The 17,544-nt window shown below is 38.5% G+C and overlaps 2 protein-coding genes across 14 annotated transcripts in view; one reads left to right on the plus strand and one right to left on the minus strand.

The window, feature by feature from the left end:
* LOC116053083 (mucin-2-like) overlaps positions 1–11,918 on the minus strand; it is a 183,976-nt gene extending 172,058 nt beyond the window's left edge. The window contains exons 1-7 of one of the 2 annotated variants that reach the window (XM_035993683.1): positions 11,759–11,918; positions 11,175–11,365; positions 10,671–10,808; positions 8,438–8,576; positions 6,934–7,111; positions 3,314–3,455; positions 600–743 (exon numbers count right to left, since the gene is read on the minus strand). In XM_035993683.1, the coding sequence (XP_035849576.1) occupies positions 600–743; positions 3,314–3,455; positions 6,934–7,111; positions 8,438–8,576; positions 10,671–10,808; positions 11,175–11,365; positions 11,759–11,872 (1,046 nt within the window). In that variant the 5' untranslated portion in view covers positions 11,873–11,918. The remainder of the gene's footprint in view (positions 1–599; positions 744–3,313; positions 3,456–6,933; positions 7,112–8,437; positions 8,577–10,670; positions 10,809–11,174; positions 11,366–11,758) is intronic. The other variant, XM_035993684.1, reaches the window with a different exon arrangement.
* Positions 1–17,544, plus strand: part of dysf (dysferlin, limb girdle muscular dystrophy 2B (autosomal recessive)) — a 123,912-nt gene that overhangs the window by 23,831 nt on the left and 82,537 nt on the right. For all 12 annotated transcript variants that reach the window (XM_035993671.1, XM_035993676.1, XM_035993675.1 and 9 more), the window contains exons 7-16: positions 12,685–12,813; positions 12,898–12,960; positions 13,054–13,104; positions 13,988–14,018; positions 14,168–14,283; positions 15,357–15,483; positions 15,841–15,944; positions 16,039–16,107; positions 16,231–16,274; positions 16,505–16,587. In XM_035993671.1, coding sequence (XP_035849564.1) covers positions 12,685–12,813; positions 12,898–12,960; positions 13,054–13,104; positions 13,988–14,018; positions 14,168–14,283; positions 15,357–15,483; positions 15,841–15,944; positions 16,039–16,107; positions 16,231–16,274; positions 16,505–16,587 — 817 coding nt within the window. The remainder of the gene's footprint in view (positions 1–12,684; positions 12,814–12,897; positions 12,961–13,053; positions 13,105–13,987; positions 14,019–14,167; positions 14,284–15,356; positions 15,484–15,840; positions 15,945–16,038; positions 16,108–16,230; positions 16,275–16,504; positions 16,588–17,544) is intronic.

Genomic DNA, 17,544 nt, shown 5'->3' on the forward strand with positions numbered 1-17,544 from the left:
TATACAAGGCTATATGTCAGTTAACATTAACCCCTGCAAAACCACTACTACATTTTCACGCATTGTTTTTGTACAAATTACATATACAATATATAATATTTTTATTTTTAATAAATGAGCTTTAGAGGTGCTGGTAGGTCGATTTTTCCATCTACAGACAGAGCCAGGCTAGCTGTTTCCACCTGTTTCCAGTCTTTATGCTAAGCTAAGATAGCTGACTTCTGTATTCATCTGTACAGAGATGATGAGAGTGAAATCAGTCTTCTCATTAAACTCTGTGCAAGAAATTGAATGTACTGGTTTTCGAAAATGTGAACACATTCATTAATTGTCCTTTTTCTGAGACCACAAGAAGTAATGTCAAAAGTAGATTTTTAAGGAAAAAGTAACTGCATAAGCAACTGATAACATTCCACATTCTCTTTTAAGAAATCTAGGACACCATTTATTCCCACAACTCCTTTCTTACATTATATTTATACAGACATTATAATATTTTGGTATGCATTAATAGGGTAAAACCTTTGCTATAAGAAACACAGATGATAGTTTCCCATATACATTGCTATAGGGTAAGATTCATGGGACAAGTGACTGACTTGGAAACTGCCTGGACAACAAAGCAGATTGGGTGGCTTTCTCCATCTTCTTGTTCAGATGGCGTCCATCTCAGGGTGTATTGTCCTGTTCCTGATGTAGTCTGGACTATATTGTTTGGTCCGCTGAACAGCAGCTCAGAAATTCTTTAACAACAGAAGAAGAACTGGTTTGGCAAGTTAAATTATTTTTAAAACTACCCTACCCAAAAATGGAGCAAAACCTTTTTTCCGTCACGACAATAATTGAAATTCAATCGAAAGTCTCACCTGGAATGCATACTGCATTATTAGGCCTAACAAAAAGAATTGTTTGGTTCCGGTTTCCGACCGACCCTGTCAATTTATGTGCGACCCAAATTTATTTTATGAGCTTGGAGGAGAAATGATACAAATTAAATAAATACACAAATAAAAAGTTTGGGGCAAACCATAATTACATTTTTGTACAGCACTCTTGCGATGCAAGATGCCCAGCCCTCACCGGCACAGCGCTATTGCGCCGCCGGGGAGCTTCAACACGTTAAACAGGGCAGATGAAACCACTCATGAACTATATGTTGTGTTTAATGTCGTTCAAGAGGATGTTAACATAGCAAGCAAACGATCAAATGAAAGGTAAACACCCTTTAGAGTGCTCTAATGTTACAGCAAGTCCCTGTGGCTCAATGGAGGTGGCCAACAGCAGTGAAGCTAATGACAACTTCACAACACAATTTATTTGGATACAAGCATTGCATTATGGAAGATAGACTAAGGTGACCAGATTTCTGAGACAAAATCCGGGGACATTTTCAGCTCAGAAGCGTAAATACCTCCAAAACAGGTAATGTTTTTATCTTTGTAAACTTAAAACGGGGACACTGCCCCAGGGGCGTCACTAGACCTAGAGCTGCACTGGGGCACAAGCCCCCCTTTGGGGGTCCATGGGCATGCTCCCCTGTAAGAAAATTTTGTCTTTAAATGCCTCAATCTGGTGCACTTTGAAAAGAAATTCAGACAACAAGCAGGAGGTGTTCTATGTGTGGAGTAGTTTTGGAGACATGCCTCTTTGTAATTATGACATATATATAAAAAATAAATGATGGCAAAAAATACATCCCCAAATTATGCATATGCCTATTTTTGAAAAGTAAGTGATGTAGTATAAGTATATTATATGTGTATATATATATATATATATATATATATATATATATATATATATATTATAGTATAATAATAATGCCCAAAATTATGAAGATGCTTATTTTTTGAAAGGTAAGTGCTGTAGTACAACCAGCAGGGGGGCTTCTATGTGTGGAGTAGTTTTGGAGACATGACTCTGTCATTTTGAGATATTACATTTTTTTGGCAAAATATATTCCCCAAAATTAGGCATATGCCTATTTTTGAAAAGTAAGTGCTGTAGTACAACTAGCAGGAGACAAGTTATAATTGAGGTAAGTTTGGAGACACTACCTTATTTAATCATTAAATTAATAAATATTTTTGTTGTAAGCTATCTCTTGCTCTCGCTCTAAGCACTCGTCTTACTACTGTCTCACCGCCGGCTGGAGAAATAACATTGGTCTCTACAACCAATGTTATTTCTCCAGGTTGGAGGACGGCTCGTTTTGATGAAAATGAGTTTGTAGCTCGTTGTTTACCTCACTATGGTAGGAAAGATGCGTCGTTTGTGATTTAATAACATTTTGCTGCAGAGTAATTGATCCCTGAAGTTCGAATCTATGAATATTTTTCTAACTTTACCGAAGTTGAGCCCTGAGCAGCGCTTGCTCTGGCTGCCTTGAGCCTGCGCGTGTAGGTGCGTGACTATACATTTGGTCAATGTTTTCTTTCTTTCATTCCAATTTCGGGTCTGTCAGTCACAGTGAAAACCGGGGACATTTCCGGGGACAGCTCCAGCCGGGGACAGGTCACCGAAACTGGGGACTGTCCCCGGAAACCGGGGACGTCTGGTCACCCTACCCTAAGATAGACAGGATTCTGAACAGCGATGCCCGCGCTACACACACACACACACACACACACACACACACACACACACACACACACAGATATTTCAGTCTGCGCTGTTCACTCTTTCCACCGCGCGGTGCAAACACAACTCTATTCTGCAAATAGCGACTTTTTACAAACAAGCTAAAATGAAAGATGTCAGTTTGTAGTCTAACTGTTTATCTTAGTTTGCAACGAATCTTGAATTTTGGACAAACTCTTGTAAACTTAGCTGCTGTCTAAACGAACCATCCTCTCCGCTGGAGCTGTGTGTCCGCTGTACATGTAGTAACAGGTAGGCTATGTTATGAAAAAATAGAGTATCCATCGCTACTGTAAAGGGAAAAAAAATCCTACCTATCCCTTGCTGCCACTGGGAAAAAAATAAAAATAAAAAATAAAATAAATTCCCTATCGACCCATGACCTCAACTGATAACCAACCAGAACCAAAACTTTTTTTTTATGCCCTATATTTATGTTTAAGCCACTGTGTATATCCTAACAAAACTATAGAGTTGGTTCTGTTGCACCTGTTGCACTCTTGTCAAACCTGTCTTTTTCATCAGTGTTACACAACACAATTGTGTACTTAAAAACCTTGGCATGAAAACCATTTGTGCCTGGTATTCGATTAGTTTTTCATATCTAACCAGAGAACATTTGTATGTACATGCATATGTATGTTCTTTAAAAAAAAAAAATTGTTTGACTTACGTGGAGACATTTGCCTCTGCACTGATGTTGATTTGCAAGGTCTGATTGACAGAGGTGTACAGCTGAGCTCTGTTAGCTGGGGTTGGAGGCAGGAATTTGGGCAGATAGAGTCCCGCTGTGCAAGATGGCACTGCAGGGTCCACTGGGACAATAAAGAAAAGAAAAATGTTTTGTTGTCGGTTCGTCCATCCATATGTTCACCACCAGACTAGAATAGAAAAGTGTTTTATTGCCATAAAATGATGTCCAGACAATTGTGGTACCCAGATTATTATTTCTTAAGGCTTTTTTTGACCCCACCATATATCCTATATAGGGATGTCAATCGATTGAAAAATGTAATCTAATTAATTACATACTCTGTGATTAATTAATCAAACTTAATCGCATACATAATTAACAGTGCCTGAACCGATACTTTTTAAAAAAGGAAAAAAAGAAGAAAAAAAAGGGTACTAAACAACAGTTGGTGACATTAAAGAAGGCTTGTTTATTGCTAAGGCCATATGGTCAAAATTAAATGATTTAATAATAATGTATAACAATAACAATAACTTATTTCACTAGTAAATTGCTGTGAATGACAAAAACAACCACCAGATGGGAAAAGGACATTTACAATAACTTCAAATGCACCACAAGGCTGTAGTTTACCAGTGTCATTGAACGCACCGTCTGTGTTGTTTCTCCGATGGCAGCTGCAGATTGTTACATACCGGTGTTGAATCCTCTACAGTAAAACACAGTCAAACTTTACACCGTTCAGCGTTAGCTGTCAGCATTGTAACCGTGTTTAATCCAGCTACTAGCTAGCGGTAGGCTAACGTTAGCTGCTGTTTAGTATAGTGTTAACTAGCGTCACGTGTATGGAGCTAAAAGAGTCTCAATAAAGATAAATGCACACACTACATTCACATATGCACACACAGGATTCATACATGCACACACATGATTCATAAATACACACACAGGATACACAAATGCGCACAAAATTCATAAATACACACACAAAATTTAAAAAGCACAGAAGATTCACAAATGCATACAAAATTCATAAATGCACACAAAATTCAGAAATGCAAACAACATTTACAAATGCACACAAGATTCAGAAATGCACAGGACAAGATTCAGAAATGTTTTTCTGATGCACACACAAATATATCTTGATTTACAAACTGCTTGCGGTCTGTGAACTTCACTGCATTTGTGTGTGAATTTTGAGACTCCCCTGACTTGGCTCGACACACAAATGCCTTTTTTTAAACAGGGAATGATCTACAACCAATCAGATATCTCCCTTGTTTTAGCCAATCACAAGAACGCACCCCAATGGAGTCATCCATTCTCGTAGTAATTCACCTAATGTTTTGCTCAACTTTAGGAGCTCCACACAGTCTGACGAGAAAGCGGCAAACTCCATACCCAGTGAAAGTCACCGTTTCTCGGTTATTGGACGACCGGGGCTCGGGGCTCCGCGGAGCTCCGGAGCTGGCTGGCTGCCAGCTGCCGGCATAACTTTCGTATATTTACAGTTTGAATTTCATCATGCCACTTATAGAACATCTACCCCAAGGTCTTATAAAGCTAACTATGGTGTCCGATTTCAATTTAATGCATTTTTGTGAACATTAGGGGTCTCCTTAGGAGGAGCTGCTAGCTAGGCTAGCTATGTGTCCCATTTAACCCTTTAGGCGCCGGGTATTATCCTATATATTATATATTATCCTATATAATATATGTATTAATCCTATGGGAAAGATTGTTGCCACACTTTCGGCATAATTTTTGTATATTTACAGTTTGAATTTCGTCATGCCACTTATAGAACATCTACCCCAAGGTCTTATAAAGCTACCTATGGTGTCCGATTTCAATTTAATGCTTTTTGTGAACATTAGGGGTTTCGTTTCAGAGGTCTAAGAGGAGGCTAGCTAGCTCTCATTGATAGAGCTCCATCCAGCCGCAGGCTCTATCAATGAGACTCGCGGACAAGAGGCGTTTATTTCCATGATCGTTTGTTTAAATAACTCAACACATATATCCATTATAAGATTAACTGGAACCTGTGGTAAGAGATTGCGGGCGTAACAAGCTCGCTGACCGCGCTCTCACTCACACACAGCGGCCATTTAGCAGGAAGAGGGGAGCTGCAGGCCCTGGAGCTCTGTCAGGGCAGCAGCGTTTGGTAGTCCATTAACCCAAAAAACACAGTCGGGCAAAATTTGCAATTAGCCATAAATTTTCGTAAAACGGCCCATATTTGACCTCTACATAGTTGATTTCTCGCCTAAAATGTTGTCAGAAGTGAATTTAATGATGAATAAGATGGTGAAAATTGTTAAAAATGTCCCGTTGTTGGTTGTTGCTCTGTCTGCAAGTTCCGAGTTGGCAGTGGGCGTGACTTATAAGTTCGACCAATGACTCCTACACCACATTCATATAGCGCTGTGTGAACGCGTTCATGTGATTGGCTTATAAGTAAACAATCCCCCACGTGGGGTGCGTTCTTGTGATTGGCTAAAACAAGGGCGATATCTGATTGGTTGTAGATCATTCCCTGTTTAAAAAAAGGCATTTGTGTGTCGAGCCAAGTCAGGGGAGTCTCAAAATTCACACACAAATGCAGTGAAGTTCTCAGACCGCAAGCAGTTTGTAAATCAAGATATATTTGTGTGTGCATCCGAAAAACATTTCTGAATCTTGTCCTGTGCATTTCTGAATCTTGTGTGCATTTGTAAATGTTGTTTGCATTTCTGAATTTTGTGTGCATTTCTGAATTTTGTGTGCATTTCTGAATTTTGTATGCATTTGTGAATCTTCTGTGCTTTTTACATTTTGTGTGTGTATTTGTGAATTTTGTGCGCATTTGTGTATCCTGTGTGTGTATTTATGAATCATGTGTGTGCATGTATGAATCCTGTGTGTGCATATGTGAATGTAGTGTGTGCATTATCTTTACTGAGACTCTTTTAGCTCCATACACGTGCAGCGGTGTTTGTGTTGCCTGTAACGTCTGTTTCAGAGCATCAGAGAGAAGTGCAGACATATCAGTGGCACCAGATTTCGGTAGCCAGGGTTGGCAGGAAGAATTTTTACAAGTAAATGTTCCAATCAATGATCCAGGCAGCACATTCTCGTCTCCCTCCTTCATTTTACAGTCGAATGGTGGCTAGAACGGCTCCGGGTCAAACGTCAATATGGAATGGATTAATCTGCAGGGTTTTTTTTAACGCGTTATTTTTTCTCAGATTAATTAATCGAAATTAACGCGTTATTTTGACAGCCCTAATCCTATAGTGTTACCAGTAGGTCAAGGTCAAGACTTTCACCTATTCTGTGAAAAATCTTGACATCTATTATACCATTTGGAACAAACTTGCTAGCTGTTTACAGTGCTGGATCTGATACATTTTAAAAATGTCACATAAAGACTAGACTAGAGGTTTTGACAAAAATCATCGAATCAGATGTTGGTACTATAACTTAGGGGTCTTATCTGCAGTTTTCAAACAGTAACTAGTGCTAGCAGAGGAAGCATCCAATCCATCATGGACATTATTAAATACCTTATAAGATTATAATGACTGCCAAATAACTTTGATTATATACACTCTTACCCCTTAAAGCAAACTGGACAGGTATTTTGCTGATAGCATTGTTGGTAGTTATTATTGTCTGTGATCCGTTGGTTTGAGTCAGGGTGATATTCTGCCTGGGAAAGTCCTCCATCACCAGCTGTACGACGTACGCACCTTCATTACTGCTCAGGGTGGTGCTGAATGACAGAGTACAGGACTGCAAGAGAACAAAAAGGGACATGAGGTCAAAATATGCAGTTTGGAATTAAAGTTAGGCTACAAGGCTAGAAAGAAAATCTTTTTATCTTCATTTTCAGTTTGTTTATAAGGACAAACCCCTTGAGATGTATCATCTCATTTTCGAGGGGGTCCCAACATACATCACAATCAATACATAACAATGAGGAGTGACAAAATAAAAAAAAGAAATAAAAAAAGAAATACAATTATCAGTACGACAACGTGCATACAACAGCCACAAAAAAACCCACGTACTATACATTAACTCATCAAAACATTACAACCACTAGGTGGCCAAATTGGTCAATAATACTGTAGATTAACAGAAGAGTGTGAGTGGATCACCAAATACAATCAGGTATAACCATTAGATATAAATAATAGGTACAAACAGTGACAGCTTCATTGACTATAATTGCAGTCCATCTTAAATTGAGAAGACAGGGCATGCTTAAACATACCAAGTACTGAAATGGATTTTATAGCAACAAGTAAATTTTTCCAGTCTGCTGGCCAATTGTTTTCGTTCGTAACACAAGAGACATACTAATAGAGCTGAAGCAAACTGCTGAACTCCGTAATTTGAGGTAAGAGATACAATATATTGTGAGAGCAATATACAATGTACCATAATGAGTGAGAAAACACATCTTCAGAGACTTATTTATGCTGTGTTAAGTGGAACCAGGTAGGATTGGACAAATGTGTTTTGATATACTACATTACAATATTCAAGAATCGGAAGTATAAGTTGTGGGGAAAGTTTCTTACTAACACTGCTTGTAAAACATTGATTCCAAAGTTGACCTTATGTAACACAGGATCAATGTGTGATTTTAATGAGAGTTCATAATCAAGCCATACACCAAGACATTTTATTAACTTTATACAGAGTAGTGCCGTCATTAAATGTTATTACACAGGGACCAGGTTTGGATTTGACTTTCTGTCTGGTACCAAATATCATAATATTGTAAGAAGCTTGAATTTGTAGTAGATCAGGTTTAAATGTATATATGACATATCAGCATAAAGTTGAAAACAACAGTTATTGAAAACTGATGGTAAATTATTTGCATAGAAGGATGTGAAGTGCTCCCAATGTTGAGCCCTTTGGCACACCTTTTGATAGAATCAACAGATCAGATTTACATCTGTGTATGACAACAATTTGTTTCCTGATTTGCAAGTATGACTTGAACCACAGAACTGTATGTCTTTTGTAGCGACTTTACTCACTTACTCACTGGATTGCAACGGAGTCATTTTCAAGCGTCACTGTATGTTTACTTTGGCTACTCACTGACGAGGCACTGAGAACAGACGGGGGTGTGCATGAGTCACACTCAAACAGTGCTGTGTTTCCATATCTGCATCTAACATCATCTCCGTCAGGGTCAAATGCCAACAGGTTGAAATCTCTCTGACAATTTGAAGGAACTCTGACAGAAAGAAACAATATGCAACCTTGCATTAATGAACCATGTAAACCACAAGCCAGGTTGCCAAGCTAGCTGCTGCTGGATCAGTTTCATCTAGACAAAGGCACCTGTTAAATGTCAAATGTCAGATTAGTTTCATGAGTTGGAATTAGATACTGCATATAACTTGACTCACTTGTTCCTCAAGGAAGGTTACCGCTGACCTTAATGAATTTAATCGTGAACCTGTTCAATCTTTAAAGGTGTTTTCCCACAAAGAAGCCATTAAAAAAACAAGTTTAAGTTTAGGGAAACAAATTTAATACATACAATTCACAATGAGTCTGAAGGTTTTGTTTTAAATGTGTTGTGACACACGAAATGTTTAAAATACGTAAGATGTATAATAACTAGGGTGACCAGGTTTCTCGGAACTACAACCAGGACACTGCGTGCACGCACACACTTTTTAACGTGAACATGTGCCAGCCCAGGTCAGATATATATATATATATATATATATATATATATATATATATATATATATATATATATATATATATATATATATTATTAAGCAATAATATTATTAAGCAATAATATTTAAAGACATTGAGTGAGTTTCGTGTGGGACCAACTTTATTTTTCAGAATTAAAGCATTCTTTTGGAAAATGCACCCACTGAACTTATGAAAAACTTTGTGAAAAGGTATTTTTCATTGCATGGCAAGGGTACATGAATTATGAATTGATGCATGAATTAATTCATGATTTGTGGATTACTTCATTCCTTTATATCTTATGAATCATCAGGACTTGACATGAGTTCATAGCCTCTCATTCATGACCTCATGCATGAACAACACATCAACTAAAGCATTAGGTAAGGTGGATACAATATTATGCAGAAGTTGTGTTCAAATCAGAATTTGCGCAGTGATGGCCACATTTTTTTGCATAAAAATAATCTGCTTAATAAATCATAATTCATAATGATGTGCCCACGTACCTAATGCTTTCATTGTGTTGTTCATGTATGAGGTCACGAATGACTTTCATGTCATTCATGGGATATTAAGGAATGCAGTAACACATAAATCATTAATTACATAATGCATAATAATACATAGCCTACATCAATTAATTCATGCATGAATTCATGACAATTCATGTACCCTTATGTAAAGTGTTACCAGTGTTATTCTAACCAACAACACACACACACAAATGTAATCTCATTTGATAGAGCAGATAGCTTCCCTATTGGAAAAATTTTGGAAATTTTCATTCTGTATATTTTGTTAGAGGAGTGAATTTGCTCAAGAATTAATATGTTGGCTGAAAGCCTACTGTGAAATTGCGCACAGGTTTCAGCAAAATTGGCCCGTGTGACGAGTAGCGTCTTTAAGGTGGGAATGGTCATACGGTTCCTCTTGTCAGTCCATGTGTTGTTCATGAGCGAAAAGAGCCGCTCAACGGGAGCATTTGTGTCCGGTAGACACTAGACACATGGCAAACTGACAAAGGAGACCTACATTTTTGAACGGAATTTCCCTGCTTTTGAAATGCGCGAACATTTCCACCCAGCTCTCGTCCGCTGACTTTCCAGCGGACCTGGAGGGACTGGTTAAAACCATAGACATATACAGTCTATGCTTAAAACGAGACAGATAAGAAGAGGTACCGTGACAATGTTTACAAATATATATTGTAACGCTGGCTGCACAGATTAGGCAGACGCAAACCGCTACGATTGACTGACACGCACGCACACACACACACACACACACACACACACACACACACACACACACACACACACACACACACACACACACACATTGTTAAAATCATACGCTGGATGCTTTATTAGTCTTTCTACACGGGTTTAGTTAATGATCGGGCTATAATAAGACCATATCGGCTATGTAATCGCTGACAACCAGGACAATTTCATAGTGGTTGGTGTAAACCGGGACATTTTAGCGTCCCGACAGGCTTTTGTCGGGACTCGGGACACGCAACTCAGAATCGGGACTGTCCCGGTCAAACCAGGACGTCTGGTCACCCTAATAATAACTAACAAAAATAAACAGAAACAATGAGGAGGCTGACCTCAGATCTGGCAGGATGGTGGTCTGGGGTGATGTGTTGGCTCGGCCGATGTCCGACCGGTTCCTTAGTTCCACCAGAGTCACAGCCCTCCAGGGAAGGATGTTCTGTATGTTATTTGTCCAGTTAACCCCGTCTAACCTTCAAAGTTAATGAGAAAGTCAGTTTTTACTGTGGTGCACGGAATACATGTATGTATGTATGTACTGTATGTATAGGTATCTATAGTTGTGTACAGTTAACTTGCAAGGTATTAAAGCTACACTTAAATCTACACTTGATAACATTTATATATATATATAAAAAACAAAAAAAAAAACCTTAATTTAAATGTATTCATTGATTGGTAGCGATTAAGGAGATTTTCTTTCCAGGGCCTAAAAAAACCTTTAGCTAAACTGTTGACATTTTTTAAGAGGTTTTGATGTTTTTACCTTTCAGTAAGTATTAAGAAATGATCATTTTGACCCTCTGTGAGATTTTTTTGCATTGTCATGGTGCACTCACCGCAGCTGAAATGGAGCATTGCTAGGAACCTGGCGAGTCATGTTTCCCTCTCTCTGACACCACTCTCCACTGCTCTCCTGGTCCACAATGTTTAGCACTAAAGAACTCTCATTCCCACAATCACCACTGCTGCAGGTCCACGAGGCATTCTCTTGGCAAGTGCTGAAGCTTAGCTTATAGCGTAGGACCACCTGTGGACAAGTGAACAGGTGTTATGGCATTAATGGCAACATCCAGGACACAAAAAGGAAAGACTTCAAAGTCTTCCAAAAAATCTATCTTGCTTTAGGTTTATTTTTACATGGTCCAGGTTCCATACAGACACACCTCATGGAAAGGTATTTTTATGGTATCATTGTACAGTTTATTTAAAAAGATATATAAAGAATCCCCTTTGTTGCATTGTTCTAAGGACTAAAAATGCAGAATTTACTGCACTCCACATCCAACAAATACTGTTACTGATCACTTTTTACTTTCTGTTAATTTTCATTCCTAACCGTTAAACTTAGTTATGGAAAGTTATTTCACTTAACATAAATTATCAACAGGTGATTATTGACTTAGAAGGAAACTGTACTTACCGTGACAGATCCATCTGTGTTAGCATTTTTTGGGTAGTAAGTCATCACTGTCCCATAAAAACTAGTAGCCTGGGCGCTGCAGATCAGCAGCAGCAGCAGCAGAGAGAGCAACATAGTGAATGTGTGAGTCTCTCCACACAAAGACAGTAAATAAATACACAGATAAACACTAACCTCTCCTTCCCTCCTCCTCCACTTTTACTGTTTTGGTTGTCTTCCACACGGATGAAGTTTGTATGAGGAAGTGTTCTGTGTAAGGGTTTATGAACAACAAAAGACAGAGTGCCTACTGAGAATGCAGACTATTCAGTTGTGGTAATGAATGTATCATTATGTTGTAAACAGAAGCTAGAATTTGACCTTCAACTAATTTGCATTTGGTTTTCCAAACTTTTTTTCAAACCGTAATGCAAATCAAAGAAACAGAGTAAAATGTCTAGAGTTCATGTTGACATCATACAGTCACTACACAAATGCACCCCTGAATTTTCTTTTTTTTTTTGACATACTGTCATTTGCTATTGAGCACCCCCTAAGAACTGGACACCTATTTTGCAAACATCTTAATTTGTAAAGAAACTAAAGCTTTCAGATAAATAATGTTGAATTAAAAAGTACAATACTTGTGCCTCAATCTAGTTGAGTAAAAGTAGAAAGGGGCATGAAAATAAAGACTCAAGTAAAGTATAAATACCTCATATTTGTAGCTAAGTACTTGAGTAACATTCCACCACTGACAATACATGACATACGCATAGTATATTGGCCTATGAACACATTGTTAACTGGCCAGTTTATCATGACTCTGGCAGATAATTAATGTTTTTTTTTTACTAAAACTACTGGTAGCTATAAATTAGTTGTCAGTTTTAAATTGTACACACTTTATTTGCTGAAAGTCACTGCTCATATATCTTCCTGTCCAGGTTCGTGTGCGGGTCATCGAGGGCCGACAGTTGCCGGGCATCAACATCAAGCCTGTTGTCAAGGTAACGGTAGCCGGGCAGACCAAGAGGACCCGCATCAGAAAGGGCAACAACCCGATCTTTGATGAGGTAAACAAGAAATACGAAAGGTTAAAATAATTTGCCAGAAAACAGTTAATATCTGAAACTGTCAAACTGCTTTCCTCTCGGCAGACTTTCTTCTTGAACTTTTTCGAGACTCCATCAGACTTGTTTGATGAACCGATCTTCATCACTGTGAGTCAGCTTATTTTTACCTACATTTTCTTCTTGGATTTTCCTGTTTTGTTGCCCTTGATAAAATGCAAACTCTCTCTATCTGCCTGACAGGTGTGTGACTCTCGCTCACTCAGAACTGATGCTGTGATCGGTGAATTCAAGGTAAACTGTCATTTTAATGCACTTGTCTGTTCCAACTGATGAACAGATATAAAATATTTAATGCTGGACAGTGGTGGAAGAAGTATTCAGATCCCTTTCTTTAGTGAAAGTACTACCACACTGTAAAAATACTTTACTACAAGTAAATGTTTTGCTTCTAAAACCCGATTTAAGTAAAACAATGTACTGCATCAGCAAAATGTAGTTTGAAAACTGTAAATGGAGGTTTTCTCAACACATTTGGAACATTTCATCCTTCAGTTTATCACAAACATTCAACATCGACACATCTGGAGATACATTGGCTGCATCTCATGGCCCTTATTAGATAGCTCCTCGGTCCTCGGCTGAACCGAAAGTTGTTCTGTCCCTCCTCGGCGAAGGCCGTCTCATAGCTCTTATTCCTGTTTCGAGGAGCGAGCATCGAGGAGGGATCTCCGAGGAGCTTTCGGCGAGGATACACAAGAGTAGCCTTCCCGGAAGCCGTGCAGCTGAACTCTGCCCACACAGCTGACAAATTCTTGCGTATCCTCGCCTAAAGCTCCTCGATGATCCCTATTTGATACTAGCTCCTCGGATCTCGGGGTAGAAATAAGCGCTTTGAGGCAGCCTTCACGGGGGACAGATGACGATGGTTTTCACTGGACAGGAAAGGGGATGAAAAACTGTCATCTGAAAAGTAACTAAAGCTGTCGGACAAATGTAGTGGAGTAATAAGTAAAATATTTCCCTCTGAGATGTAGTGGAGTACAAAAAAATATATGAAGTTGCATAAAATGGAAAGGTGTGTTTGATCTGTGATCATGATTTCTGGCACATTCATCCAGAAAAAAGTAAAAGTAAAAGAAAAAGCAAAATCAACATATTTTCATATTTTTTACAGTTGGATGTGGGCACCGTCTACAATGAGCACAGTGAGTCTACGTTTATGTGGACTTTTTTGGTTTTTGGTGATTTGTACTGTTGTATTGGTGTGAAAACTGTCCCTGGTTCTTAGTTTGAAGTTCTTGGTTCCAGTATGTTATTGGTTAGCTGGAGTTTGAGCCCGTCCCCTTCCCTTTAGGACACTGCTTCTTGAGGAAATGGCTGCTGCTGTGTGACCCCGATGACCTCTCTGCCGGGGTCAAAGGTTACCTAAAGGTCAGCCTGCTGGTTTTGGCAGCTGGAGACGAGCCACCGGTGAGTCTGAATGGATAAAAAACGATTAGCAAAACAGCATTATGATGATATTTGTTCCTCACATTAGAAAACTGTATAACTCTGAAACTAACTAGCCTAACTGTACTTTAAAATGAATGCTAACATACTAAAGACTAGCTTTTTACACAAGCATGGTAGCATTACCCTAAGAGCAATGTTAGCACGTTGCCTTGCTAATTGTATGCATGCTAAGGTATTAAATAGTACAGGCTAAACGTTAGCATTTTCTTATGTAGTTTTTATGCTACTGCAGCATAGTAATGTTAGCCTGCTAGCATTCTCATGATAGCATTTAAACCCAAAGTCCCATAGGTAAGACTAAGTAAAATTGAGGCTGAAACACAGTTTAGACCCCAATTTTAGCCTGACAACAATACATACACTTTTATTTAGTAACAACATGGCCGTTCCTCTGGTGTCACACATGAACTTTACTTGGTTTTCTGTCTTACTAGTTTTTAAGATATAAGAATAGCAAAGTTTTAATATTTTTAATGGTTTGAGATTTCAGTCCCTCAAATATTTTGGTATTATCTTCTGCCTCAGTGGTGGAAGAAGTATGAAAAAGTAGAAATTCCACAGTCTAAAAAGTCCTGAATTAAAAAATGTAAATGTACTTTAAGTATCAAAAGTACAAGTACTCATTCTGCAGAATAACTCCTTTGAAAGTGTTATATTATAGTACAATATTATACTATTCTGTTTTTAACATTAACAATGCATACACAGAAAGAGCATTTGCATGTTGTTCGTCAATGTGGAGCCAATTTTAGATACTTTGTATACTACTTTGTATACTACTAGATAGATAGTAGTAGATACTGCATCATATCATATGTACTGCATCATATTATATAATGATGTGCATGGCGAACATATAAAAAAAACCAGTTCAATAAAGATGTAAATGGACAAACCATAATAATCAGACGAGCATTTCTTACCCAAATTTTCTTTATTGTATATTCCATGTTTGGGTTTTGCTTTTAATAAATGCAGGTGTTTATTTATTTATGAACATTTGTAGGTATTTGTATCTGTGTGTCTTCCAGGCTGATAAACGCGAGTGTGTGGAGGATAAAGAAGACATTGAAGGAAACCTGCTGAGACCGGCTGGTCTGTCTCTGAGAGGAGCCACCTTCACCCTGAGGATCTTCAGAGCTGAAGACCTGCCGCAAAGTCAGTCTCTCTAGTGTGTGTTTATTAGGGCTGCAACTAACGATTATTTTCATCTGTCGATTCAATTAGTTGTTTGCTCTATAAAATGTCAGAAAATGGTGAAAAATGTCAATGCCTGTTCCCCAAAGTACAAGATGACGTCCTCAATAGATGAGTGAAGAAACTAGAAAATATTCACATCTAAGAAGCTGAAATCAGAGACATTTTACTTTTTTAACTCAAACCAATTAATCAATTATCAAAATACTTACCAATTAATATAATAGTTGACAACTAACCGATTTCGTTATGCAGCTCTACGTAGTTTGAAATTAGAGCTCAAGGGATCTCTAATTTCTTCCTGTTTTATGTCTGCAGTGGACGATGCCTTCATGGATGGGATGAGGCAGATTCTTGGGTTTGACAGCAACAGGAAGAACCTGGTGGATCCTCTGGTGGAGATCCACTTTGCTGGCAAAACCGTGCGTCATTTGAACCGAGCAATTTATTCCAAACCCAACATTAAATACAGAACCTAAATATTTAATGTATATTGTATTTCCTTTCTTTTTTCAGGTCTGCACTAAGATTCTGGAGAAGAATGCCAATCCACAATGGAACCAGAGTCTGTCCATGCCTATTAGGGTAATACACACACACACAAACAGAGCAAAACACATGTTATTGTGAAACTTTATTGTGCTACCAAGACAGGTAAACTCATCATTATCATCATCATACAGTATATTCTTTCTTTTTCCCTCCCAGTTTCCCTCCATGTGTGAGAAGCTGAGGATCAGAATTCTGGACTGGTGAATCCCACATGTTATATTACTTATATTTTTGATTTATCAAACTCTTCAGAATATAAAGAATTTTGCATGAAACCTTAGCTTGAAGCAGGCGTTTTCAAAGTCTGACTTTGTGGGTCCCCCCTCATAGATCAAGACAACTGTGATAAGCTGTGGGCTATTTTTTATAGCCTGTGTTTGTTTACATCTACAGCATTATGTTGACCGCATTTCTCACTCTCTTATTTCAGGGACAGAGCCAGTCACAATGATGTCATCGGCACCAGCCACCTCTGTATGTCTAAGATCTCCGCGCCCGGTGGAGAGATAGATGGTAAGTAACTAGTCGAAACTGGTCTGAACTGGACTGTACCCTGCCAGTTTGGTTTGGACTTGTTTAGACTGGAATTGGATGGCTTTGACTGCACCGAAGTGTTTATACTTAAAGTGTAACTTTCGCCAAAATGCAACATTGGGTGTTTTTGTGAATGCACCCGAGTCAAACTTTCGTTTAAAAGCATAATTAGGATGGAAAGGCCACTTTTAAGATTTACCGTATTCTCGTTTTTCAGTCAAATGGCCTTTTGAATGGGAGTGCTAGGGGCATTGCTATTATAGCATCAAAATCGCTATTTTTAAAACACACGATTCCGTCCTAATTATGGTTTTAAACGAAAGTTTGACTCGGGTACATTCACAAAAACACCCTAGGTTGCATTTTGGCGAGAGTTACGCTTTAACTGGTCTTTTCTGGTTTGGTTTAGTCAATAGTTTGTTTTTCCTTCCTTGAGATGCTCGGATTTTCTGCTCCTTTTCTGGATTCCCCAACAATCTGGAGTGTGTTGCTCTTATGAGTAGACCAGTTTGACTCAGTTCAGACCAGTATGCTCATAGCACAGGAATGGCCTGGCGTGGTATGGAGAACAGAAACGGTTTATCATCAGTTTCCATCAGCAACATAAATGAACATTTTTACACATGGCTTTTAGCGACTTCTGATAAACACAGTGTGAATTTCTGATTTAAGAGTCCAGTATGAATGTGATTCTATAAATCTCAAGTCTTAAACCACCTGATGGATCCGTGGTTTGTAATCATAACAAAGCATGGTCATGTTTTTTTTGCCAGTGACATGCATGATGAGTAACCTGGTAATGTTTTTGTGCTGAACACTGACATTGCCTGCGTGTCGAGTCCTCAGAGTGCCTCACAGTTGTCTCGCCCTTGTCCCAGATGAAGACAAGTGCCATTTGTTCTTTGTCTTTGTTTAAAAAAATAGCATGTGAATAAT

The sequence above is a fragment of the Sander lucioperca genome, chromosome 17 (assembly GCF_008315115.2).
Source record: "Sander lucioperca isolate FBNREF2018 chromosome 17, SLUC_FBN_1.2, whole genome shotgun sequence".
NCBI classification, from domain to species: Eukaryota; Metazoa; Chordata; class Actinopteri; order Perciformes; family Percidae; genus Sander; species Sander lucioperca.